At 43.1% G+C, this 12,078-nt stretch overlaps 1 protein-coding gene across 1 annotated transcript; it reads right to left on the bottom strand.

The window, feature by feature from the left end:
- Positions 1-1,907: 1,907 nt before the first annotated feature.
- On the bottom strand, positions 1,908-11,262 carry LOC103648828 (ABC transporter C family member 4). Its single transcript, XM_020548375.1, has 12 exons — positions 11,070-11,262; positions 8,739-11,002; positions 7,581-7,901; positions 6,640-6,726; positions 5,517-6,143; positions 5,070-5,234; positions 4,683-4,977; positions 3,653-3,867; positions 3,102-3,407; positions 2,695-2,758; positions 2,376-2,615; positions 1,908-2,233 (listed from the first exon to the last, which is right to left on the bottom strand). Exons 2-12 carry the CDS (start codon positions 10,926-10,928, stop codon positions 2,133-2,135), a joined length of 4,611 nt encoding a protein of 1,536 aa, XP_020403964.1. The 5' UTR covers positions 10,929-11,002; positions 11,070-11,262; the 3' UTR covers positions 1,908-2,132.
- Positions 11,263-12,078: the final 816 nt, after the last annotated feature.

Raw genomic sequence — 12,078 nt, 5'->3', positions numbered from 1 at the left:
GCCACACCTGCTAATGGCATGAAAATTTTAACTGTATAAAAAATACTAATTAGAAGATCCACTTAGAAAAAAAGATACTAGAATTTCATAAAGAAAAAGTCAGCTGGATATGCTCAACTAAATGGTATTCTTAAATAGGGATACCTAATCTAATGTGATCTGATCTAATGAGGTCTACTAAACAGATTAGTGATACTGGCGGAGGAGATTAGACCCTACTAGCCAGGTGTTAACTTAACTTAGCATTATACCAACTCAACCGTGAGCAAAAGAGATAACCCAACCAATAGAGTCATGATGGATTACATAAATTGTCTATCCCCACCTATCATCAAACAAGATTTTGACCTACATCATGTAGTCTATCTCACTCATATCTATCTTAACCATATCACCCAACTCCGATGATATACACTAACCTCAAATCAAAGAGACCAAGACCAAAAAAGAAAAGATCGACATCGACAAGGAAGGATATAACAGTCAAAGCGAATCTCGAGATGAATCAAGACTTAAACCTTTCGAATAAAGTCTTTTCATTGCCATAATCTTCCTTACCCCTGGTTATTCTTGTCGTAACCTATTCATCTCTTATTCCACATAATAAGTAGCTGGATACATATACTCTCCTAATCACCCACTATTGACTATATATAAAAAAATGAGACTCTGGATTTTTGAACTAATTATAGACTAAAAGCTGAATTACAAACCAATCCTTCTGTATCTCTTGTCTTACAAATCTCGAGGACAAGATTTCTGTTAAGGAGGGTAGGATTTGTAATGTCCAAAATTGGTAAAAGAGAAAGATAATGAGATACATAAATAAATATATTTCTATGGTAGAATTTTGAGGATTTGTTGATCTTCATTTCTTAGTGCATACTCAACGAAAGGAATTAAAGTAGTAAAATGACAAATAAATAATACATAAATGTGCATTCCATGATGTATTCTTGTATGTTTGCATTTGTATTTAAATTTGTGAGACAAGTTTAAGTTTGAAAATTTAGAATTTGGAAATAAAAGAGAAAAGAGAAGAATATACACTATATATATATATATATAAATATATAAATATATATATATATGAGTATTCCTTCATGTTGGCATTTTCATTGGTGCACATAATCCATGGGTGAAACTCACCAACAAATTCAAATTCAGATAGTAGATTTTGAATTAGAGAAAGAAAAGCAAAATATAAATTGAGAAGGCAAAATATTAATAAAATCATTTATCCCCTCCACAATGGAATAGGAACACAATGGAATAGGAAGAAGAATAAGATTGGTAAACAGTAGAATTTATATTTCCATTAAACATTTGGAAATCTAGACATTTAAAATAGGGGTTTAATTTAAGTTTGAATACTTGAGTTTGGAATTGAGAATAAAAAAATAAAACCCATAACCGCGCCTGGGCCTCTCTATCTCGGCCCACCTTCACTTCTCTGCACGTCGACCCATTTACCTCAACCGCGCCGCGGCCCAACCATCCACCCCACTGCTTGGCTTGTGCGCACTGGTCAGCCGCTGGCGGCCTGGGCCCACTGGACAGCTCCTCATCACGTGCGTCCGCGGAAACAACATGTATTCTCTACTAACCGACGCGCGGGACCCCTTCTCATCCGTTTCTTCCCCCTGTGTAGCGCGCTTGTTCCACTGCAGTTGGGCCACCCCTGTCAGGTCCTTCATCTTCCCCCTTGTCCGCCCCCTTGTAAAGATTCCCAGTGGTCATAGCTGCTCGTTAGGTTTCTTTAGTATGATAAACACAATACTTCTCCCCACATGAAGGGTGATTAACAAAACTAAATCAAAAGAACCTCGGCAACCAGTCTCGACAGAGCAAGCACTGTGCCCGGACCCAATTGACGGCCCTATGGTAAAGCCGACTACAACTCAGCAGAGAAAAGCCACTGGTTACAAGTTCATTCCAAGAAATATTCATTGTTTGCTAAGGTCAAAAGGTGATCTCTAAACTTTAGATGTATTTCCCCTCTCTTGTGTGAGTTTCTTATCAAAATACTGCAAAGCTACAATACCATCAGGAGTTAAGCTACCTCCATATGTACACTAAAGTCAAGCAACCAACTTCTACTTATTTTTTACATACTCAGTATCATGGTACGGTTACAGATTCGACGAGCGATTGGCATACTCCTGAACCATCGCACCGAAGAGGGACGGTTGTTCGATTAACCTCGAAGGTGAATCAAATTCTTTTACCAGACCTGAAAACAAAACGGTAATACTTATACAATAAAATTCTGGAACAAGAAATTACACACACTAATTTTACCAGAAACCAAAGTCTAACAGCTTCCAAAATGAATGTATATTCGATATATAAGCAGCATGACTGAAGAGACCTACCAGCATCCAACACCAAGACTCTATCACAGTCCATGACTGTTGGTATTCTGTGGGCGATGCTAATTATTGTACATGATGAAAACTCCTGTCTCGTGATCTTCTGAATCGTGGCATCAGTTTGGGAATCAACTGAAGCAGTTGCCTCATCCATAAATAAGATCTGGGTCTGCTTCAGTATGACACGGCCAAGACAGAGCAACTGCCTTTGGCCTACACTCCAGTTCTCTCCTCTATCAGCCACTATGAGCAATTAAGGCAAAAGAAATGAATAGAATGCCAACAGATATAAAATAATACAAATAAGCATACAAATAAATACCTGGAGCATCAAGTTTTTCAGGTTTGGAAACTACTACATCTTTCAGCTGACAGCGCTCAAGAGCCTGAAATGTTGTCGATCAATGTCCATGGTTAGTTAAGGCAGCTAGGGCATCATGTTGGAATGGGACTAAAATAAACTAGTACATTTCAAATCATAAGTTGTTTTATCTTCAAACCAATTTTTGTTGCTGTGACCATGTTTTTTTAGAAAAATAAACCAACACCTACAGCATCAAATAATTGCACTAGTAAAATATATGTCATGGTTCTATGAATCTCGTTTGATGGTGTAGATACTTTTGTATTTTGTCTATAAACTTGGTCAAAACCAGAAAAGATTGACTTATGATAAAATTAAAGACTTGAAATATGGAATGGAGGGAATACATGTTAGTGATGTTGTACCTGCCATATTTCTGCATCTGAAAACTGCCCAATTGGATCAATGTTGCTTCGAATTGTTCCTTCAAAGAGAACTGGTTCCTGTGGAATTATGCCAAAGCGAGATCTGAGATCATGCAGACCGAGTGTGCATATGTCTATTCCATCAATGATCATTTTTCCCTCTGCAGGTTCTACGAGCCTGAACAAAGCTTGGATTAAAGTTGACTTGCCACTGCCTGTCCTTCCTACAACTCCTATCTTTTCTCCACCACTGATACTTATATTAATGCCTTTCAGAATTAAAGGTGTATTTGATCGATACCTAACCTGAAATGAAAAAGGTAGACATCTTCAATTTTCATAAATAATCCCTAACTGCAAACATAATGTTTCAATGCATCATCCACTTGATTGAGTGCAGGATATATAGAAATTTGCCACAGATTTATGTGTATTCTAAGGTTTTGAATGCAAGGAAAGAAAAGGGGACTAAAATGATTTGAGTACTTTGAATCATAAAAAGGACTAACAAGAAAAAACTAGTAAAATAAAAGTAAATAAGGGCCACTAACCTTTATATCCTTAATGTCAATGTCCCCATGATTGGGCCAATTTGAAGAAGGAAGATGCTCTTCTATTTTCCATGCTGCCTCGGAAGGAAGAATACTGAACTGATTTACCCTCTCCACAGCCACCATATCATTTTCTAACATGCAGCTAATGGATATTGCGAAGTACACCAGAGAATTGAGGGAGAGACCATAAGATAGAGACATACCAACAAATTCTGCAAAAGCATAGCAGACATCAGTCTATGATAAGGTCATAAACATAAACCTACAGAGACTAATTGCCAGCTACACCAATTAAGGTAGGGCAATTTGTCTACAGGACACTTAGAAAACCAGATTGTCTCCAAGATTCGGACAAAAAAAAAACTTCTCTGTTGGACAACAAAAAAGACATTGTGATTGATAGAAAAAATCAAGGGAATTCACTGTGCCCTAGACGAATTCCCATTAGGAGCATTATCATCAGTTGATTACTCGTTTGAAAAACAGACACAAAATAATCATGTGTGTGAGTGTATGTGTGTATATATATATATATATATATATATATATATATATATATATATATATATATATATATATATATACTGACAACCAGGTAGCATAAAAATATAAAGGGCACAAATCAACCATTTAAAAAGCAGACAGTACTCTTGTTTTTTACTTCTATGAATGAAGCAGTTGGGGACAATTTACTAAGAGTGTGTTTGGTTTGAGGAATGAAGTGATCCATCTTTTTCTCACTCCTCACTTTTTTATTTGGTTTGTGGAATAGAATGGGTTGATCCATCACCACCTCATTCCTCATAAGTTAATAATTAGTATGTACATGAGGAGTGTGTTGATTCCACCAAAATTGATGGAATGAACTTATGATGCATCACCTTATGAAGCATAGAGTGACTCCACAAACCAAACACACCATAAATATATGAAGCTGGAATTGATGCCTTCTCTGCTGCTCGTATGAGATTGTATGTCTAGTTCTTTATGCTAGAAAAAATATAATCTGAAATATATTGACCTATACCTTTCTTGATAAAATTACTGGGCAGGCTGATCATGAGAAATGCAGTTATTGACAATAGAAGTGTTCCAATTAGCTCCAGTCGGAAACCAAGCCATTCATTTGCGGCATAGTTGTGGAAGTACATGCGCAAACTTGAATTAATTTTGTCTAAATTCTCATGGAAAAATTCTTTCTCCTTTTTGAAACATCTTATAGTTGTGACACCAAGAACAGTTTCAGACAAGTGATCAATAACCGGTGCCTTTGTCACTCCTTCAAGTCGAGTTAACTCCCGTGAGGTTGCAAGATAGAGATTCTGCAGAAATGAAGAATCAAATTGCAACTTCCATTATGCATTTTATTCAATGTGCATTGCATGAGATAAATTTTGTGGCAATTGGAGCATACCCTGTACCAAATGTTCAATAATAGAAGTGGAATTACAGCTACAACTGATGGCCAGGCAACCTGACAAGTGACAATAATGGTGCTCAATACTGAAATGTACATTGAAATTGTCAGACCAATGAAAAATGCCAGCACAACATCAATGGTCGTTTGGTCAGACGATGCCTGAAAAGAAAAGGTCGAGATAAATAATTGTAGTATCACTCTTTTTAAGTCGCAAACAAAAACTTAATCCACAGATGCCAAAGTACAAGAAACACACAATACACATGATCATATTATTTATGCTACGTTAATGAGGTTTATTTCAATTTCCACCTACTTTGATTCATGGTGGAGGGTAATTTGATATTTAGGTTTCCTGAGGAATTTATAATTACTCAATATGTACTAATGAAGTTTGGGACTTCCAGCCAATCAGAAGATAAACCAAAAGATGAGATTTACCCGACTGAGAATCCTTCCTGAAGGAGTGGTATCGAAAAATGACATAGGGGCATGCAGAATGCTGTCAAACATCTTCTCGAAAAATATCTGAGCTGTTTGAAGACCCAAAACTGTCTCAAGAAGAGTCTTGATTACTTGAAGGACCATTGAAAAAGCAGCTATGGCCACATACACTCCAATGAACAACGATGGGTTAAATTGAATGCCGCCTGACGTTTCATATGATAGCCAATAGTCACTAGCCATATCAGAGCACTGCCACACGACTGCAAAGGAAACCATGCCCATAACTCCCCACCAGCCCCAGGCCTCTGTCATATACAGCTTGTACACTCGCCAACTTACTTGACCACTCTCCCTTTCCTCTTCTTTTATAATCTTAGAAGTGGCTGCTTCTATTTCTGGTGCAACAACCACCTTCTCACCCTTTCCAATGGATCTAGAGCGTAGAGAAGGGATTCTAACTACTGTAGTAGGCTGAAAATGTTCAGGTTTCTCTACTTGACAACGTTGCTCCACCAGTTCCATTGAACTGTCATGAGCAGCAACAAGATCGGCAAAATCAGAATCTGCTTCTATTAATTCATCATACTTTCCTGATTGTGCAATCATACCATCTCTCATGACCTGCGGATTTTTGCATGTACAAAAAGGATAAAAAAAAGTCACTGACATATTGGGAACTCTACTATTGTTCCCTTTTACAAGAAGAAGATGGCCAATCCAAAAATCTCTATCATATTCATACATACTCATCTAGAGGCCCTACCGCATACAAGTGTCGTTATAACTGGAATAGATACTAATGAACTGAAATTATAAGTGTGATAGTTAGTTTGCTGGATTAACTCCAACCTTTAGACCTATGATATGCTCTGAAATTGCTATGGTTTTATTGGTTGTATCAAATAGTAGTTGGAAGTTTGTTTTTTACCTTTTAAAAAAAAAGAAAGATTGTTTTCTTGCTAGATACTATCAGAATTCATAACATGTTCATTATTTTTTTTAAACTACCAGAACATGTTCGGATCTTGTACTAATAAAGCTTGCTATACAAAATAGTTTTGCTAAAAGAAAGAGTATTGCCTGATAAGTAACTGCAATGGTGTAGCATCTAACTTACAAATATGTTTTCCACATTGTGCAAGAAATCCATTTGGTGTGTAACAAGTATGACGGTCTTCCCCTTAAGTGTCCCCCTTAGACACTCCTGCAAAATAAAGGCTGATGTTGTAATAGTGTGCAAAATTATATTGTTAATCAATCAAGAGAAGGGCTTATGGGGTCGGGCATGAGCTAGAGCCGAGTTGTACTCCTTGTTTCATGCATAGTTTTTTGTGTTTTCGTTTTTGGCCACCATAGTGTGGCATATGGGGATTGTACTGGTCCATTTTGGATTGTTCTCTTTCTTATTATTAATTTATTCTCCTGTGCGTTCGAGAAAAAAAAAATCAATCTCATTGTCGCAAAAACAAAGATATAAGTACGAAATATGGTTTGTCCATCGTTGGTTGTTATATATTAATATATATCAACTTAATCAAGTAGCTTGTTATCCTTCAGATATATCTCATGTATTCAGCATCATTTAAGTTTATTATTAATCAGTTTTTGCAAGATATAACAGTGTTCAATAAAAAAATTGTAGGTGTATGACTCAGGCAGGGGAGAAATAATGCTGACTACAAATAATCCGTAAAATACTTCTTGACTCCAAAACTTGTGGAGCTAAACCTGCTAACGGATAATGGTAAACTTGGGTCCATTTCCTGTCACGTTCCATTTACTAGGAGGTGATGGTGACTTCTCTAATCATGACAATAGCTTCTATCCAATGAATAATTAATGAACCTTTTTTATATCACAATAAGTATAAGGAAGGCTTAGAATGGATAACACCATATCAACAAAATTTTACAGGTTGTGTTTCACCTAAGCCACAAATTACAATCTTTCTTTATCCGTTAACAACGTATATAGCTTGTAGTAATTTAAGCATCAAATGATGTTGTTGTAAGGGCATGTGTGGATGAAAATATTTATATCGAAAAGAAAAGGTTATACCTTAAAGATATTTGAACCAGTGTGTGCATCAACAGCACTAAAGACATCATCAAGAAGATATATATCACAATGTTGGTAGACTGCTCTGGCGAGCTGAATACGCTGTTTCTGCCCACCACTGAGATTGATTCCTCGCTCTCCTATTTCAGTCTGGTCTCCAAATTCCATCATTTCAAAATCTTTTTCCAGGCAGCAAGAATGAATGACTTCTTTATATCTTTCAGCATACATCGGCTGTCCAAATAAGATATTCTCTTGAATGGTCCCATTTTGGATCCAAGCAGTCTGTGAAACATATGCAGTGCTCCCACATACTCTAACCTATCAAAAATGCAAGTTAAACAAACTGCCACTAGAGTATAGGAAATGTCATTATGCAGAAAATTCTAAACATGCTTTAAATGATAAGCTTTCTAATTCTTGCATTATGGATATGCTAAAGAAAATTTGTACTTCAACAAATGTGCTGGAAATTTATTCAACTAAACGCTAATAAACAGTCAGTCACCTATCCTCTAACTATTATGGCCTAAATGGACATTTGAACAGGCAAAATGGGAATTTGATTGGGATATCAAACAGACATGGCTGACCACATTTTAGTGTTTAAACGAGTTCAAGTTTAATTTGGGTAAACTACCATTTAGGTGAACAGTAACTATCAGGAAAAAAATATCGCACAGTTAAAATGAAAACCTTCACACTACAAAGCATGTAAGTAAACTGATGGATAGGCTTTCAATCAAACATGAAACAGACATAGCTCAAAAAGAGCTGGAAACCATGTCTGGTTTATAGAGGCATTTTATCGAACAAATGGTGGCCTTTGTACAAAGGACTCCAAACCAGCATGCCAACACAAAGCATAATATCATACGAGTTGGAATGGAGAGTTACTTGCATGATTTGCATCCATTCCAACCAGAACAAGTGAGCAAACAAAATGCTAATCAATCTAATTCAATTTCTATTGCATTTGTGGTTCCATACTTCTGTAGAATATAATGCGTATGGAGAATGTTGACTCAGGATGCTGACCAAATTGACAGTTCTGTATGCTGGTGATGACTTCCGAAGAATGTTAGAAAACTTAATGAAAAATATTCCATGGTATTGCTACTAACAATGTTGGCTTTTAATCAGAAATATCACACTCACCGTGCCGGAGATCTTCTCCATCTCCCCCATGATGCAAGAAAGCAGTGATGACTTGCCAGATCCTACCATCCCAACCACTGCCACAAGTTCACCCTTCCTTACCTCAACATTGATCCCCTTCAGCACCGTCTCCAGTACCGGTGTCCCCTCCACATCTTTCTCCTCCTCGCTTTCACCATCCTCACTTTCTTTCCTCTGCTTGTTTCCCCTCATGTCCCACGCAAAAACACCGTCACACACCTCCACGACCACCGCGCTAGTGTCAATGCCGGTGCCGTCCACCTGCTCCACTGCCGAGTCATCAAGCTCTGCATCAAGAAGGTATCTATCAAGCCTGCCAACAGACACGGTTGCCTGCGTCACAGCAGCGATCGCCTCGGGGAAGCTCTGCATAGGTCCGTCCAGCATTCGGAAGAATGCGGTCGCCGTGAAGACCTTCCCGGCATCGAGCTGGATGCCAGTCAACACGCACGTGCCGAACACAAGCACGGTCATGGCGAGAGGGCCGCTCCAGAGCACGACGGTGTTAGCACACATGAAGTACATGGACTTGGCTAGCCACCCGAGCTCTTCTTCCCGGAGCTTGCGGATCTTGTTCCCGAACGTCTCCTCCCACGCCTGCAGCTTGATGACGCCGATGTAGTTAAGCAGCTCGGTGATGGCCTTCATGCGCTCGTCGCGCTTGGCGAGGAACTTGAACTGGTACTCGATGTTGAGCTTGTTGGCAAAGGCCACGACCACGGTGACCACGGCGATAGCAGCGACCGCAGTGAGCACGGCGGGGCCGAGGTGGGTGTAGAGAAGGGCAAGAGCGACGGCGATCTCCAGTGGCATGAGCCAAAGGTTGTGGAGCTGGTGCGTGACGTCAGCCACCTCTTGGGCGTCCACCTCCATGTAGTTCACGATCGCACCGGCGCCGTGCGCCCGGCGCGCGCCCGTGGACAGCCGCAGAGACTTCCGGTACACAGCGGCGAGCAGCGCGGCGTTGATGCGCATGCCCAGCTTCTGGCCCTGGAACTCGTAGTGGTGCGACGCCAGCGTCTCGGCCGCCTTGCCAACGAGGAGGACAGCGACGAGCTGCAGCCCCTCCGTGAACTCCCCGCCGCGTCGCACGAATTCGACGAACCGGTCCACAAGCGACGGGCCGATGTACATGACCGAGAGGTGCGCGACGCCGAGCACGGCGGTGAGAAGGAACTGCGGCCAGAAGGAGCGCAGCAGCGCGGTGAGCACCGGGCGCTGAGCCTTGGACGAACCTGGCGCCGGCGCGGGCCAGTTGGAGGTGAAGAGCACGTACGCCGCCTCGGCGGTGTCGGGCGGCGCCACGGGCGGGACTTGGTCGGCCGCGAGCGTCGCTCTGGAGCCCTTGGCGATGAGCGGGTTGATCCATCCGAACGTGGCTAGCGAGAACCACGACGCCGTGGCGTACGTCTCCTCCGTGGCGGCGGCGGCACGACCACCACCATTGGAATCGACGACGAGGCCGGTGGAGCCGGTGGCCGAGAAATAGAGTAGCGGGAGCGAGAGAGCCAGCCACGCGAACGCAAGCGGGTCATCGGGGACGAGCGGCTCGGCGGCGGCGTACCGCGCAGCCGCGCACCCGGCGTAGAGCGCGGCGAAAGCGGCCGTGGCGAGCCAGAAGAACCTGAGGTGGAGTGGGTGGAGTCGCGCGGGTGACGTCCCTGCCGTGTTCTTCTCCACCGCGACAACCCATGCGGCCGCGAGGTGCGCGACGGCGTGCGCGGCGAGGAACGCGCACTCCGCCGCAAGCAGCCCCGTGGTCCTCCCGCTGCGGCGCAGCAACGCGAGGAGAAGTAGAAGCACAAGGGCGGCCGCCGCTTGGACCGCGGAAGTCGCGAGCGCTAGGCCGTGCTGGAAGCTCCAGCTACGGCGGAGGGGAGGCGGCGCCTGGTCCGTGGTGGCCGGCTTGGCGAGGAGGGGCTCCCGCTCGCGGTGGTCGAGGCCGAGGCTCAGGCCATCGTTGCTCCGGGCGAGGCGGGCGCGTAGGATGACGGCGAGCGCAACGACGAGGAATAGGAGGTCGATCGCGGCGAGCAGCGCGCGCTGCAGGCAGGGGGAGAGGAAGAGGAAGGCGAGGCGGCCGGCGACGGAGGACGCGGCGGGCGTCGGCGGCGCGGAGCAGGCAGTGGTGGCGAGCCACCACGGGAGGGCGGAGGGTGGGGCCTCCATCACTGGCAAGTGGCCCGTGGTGGTACCTCACATTTGGGTTTGGGTGCGACGAGGCGGGAGGCCGTGGCGAAGTTCTGTCGGAGAGGACAGGACCTCAGTAGTCAGTATAGCAGCACCGCAAGCGGAGAAGAAAGCAATTACCTAGTCCTAGTGAGCGTTGGTGAACGGCGACTGGTCAAGGAACGTAACGCGGCGGCGCGGAATACTCTGCGACTGTGAACGCCAACGCCGGTGCGGACGGGGCGAGGGGCGCCGACGATATCGAAGTAGAAAATTTGGCACTAGCTAGCTACGCTAGGCGGCGCATATTGAAAATTTTAAAATGCCCGCAGTCAGGATAATCCGCAGTCGCCATGCCAGGATAATCCGCAGTCGCCGCCGGCGTAAACTATCCTAGTACCACGTCCACGTTCACTTTTCATCCAGAAAGCATTTGAAAAACAAAATGAAGGAATAAAGCCTACTACTGCCTGTGAGCGTCGCGGAGACGCGGACTACTGCAACATTTTCCACTTATTGCATCATTTCTTCTTCTTTTTGTTTTTGGCGCTGGCAGTATTTAAACTTGCAAGACCTTTTGCGTGCCTTTGGTCTAAAAGAAGAAACGGCTTAGAAAAGTCAAATCTAGTAGTAGTAGGTGTTGGAATGACACCACCGTTGTCTTTCTTTTCTCTAAATCGAACAACTCCATTTTTTTATTAGAAACATTCAAATAGAATTAATCTTAGCAACCAAGGAACTGGTTTGGCGCTGATACAACTCCAAGTCCAACAACGCTTAGCCAAGGAACTGAATTGTTCGAATCTGTTAGGCATCCACACTTATGAAACTATAGGATACATTCGAGCCGGTCGGGCCGGCCGGTTCCAAGCCCGAAAAGACCCGATCTATTTGTATTTTGGGTCAGACCGGCCTGTTTGAATTTCAATCCTCTGAAGATATTGAAAATCAAGACAACATGAATTTCAAACTCAGCAAAACTCGCGCATACGTAGCGCTGGGTGATTTGAGGCCTAAACCACCAAACCTGTCGTGAGCACCGCACCTCGTCCACGTACTCCACGACCAGACGCATGTCCCGTCAGTCCTCGACCACGCCGGCAGCGCGGTCCACTCCACCACTTCCTCGCGCAAGTCTGTGTCCTAGGTG

The sequence above is a fragment of the Zea mays genome, chromosome 2 (genome assembly GCF_902167145.1).
Source record: "Zea mays cultivar B73 chromosome 2, Zm-B73-REFERENCE-NAM-5.0, whole genome shotgun sequence".
Taxonomy (NCBI): domain Eukaryota; kingdom Viridiplantae; phylum Streptophyta; class Magnoliopsida; order Poales; family Poaceae; genus Zea; species Zea mays.
This window is presented reverse-complemented; position numbering and strand designations above follow the sequence as displayed.

Coding starts and splice junctions, on each gene's coding strand:
- LOC103648828 (XM_020548375.1), bottom strand. CDS start 10,928: ATGGAGGCCCCACCCTCCGCCCTCCCGTGGTGGCTCGCCACCACTGCC. Junction 4,978..5,069: donor TATTGAACATTTGGTACAGG/GTATGCTCCAAT, acceptor TCATTTCTGCAG/AATCTCTATCTTGCAACCTC. Junction 2,759..3,101: donor CAGATGCAGAAATATGGCAG/GTACAACATCAC, acceptor ACAACATTTCAG/GCTCTTGAGCGCTGTCAGCT.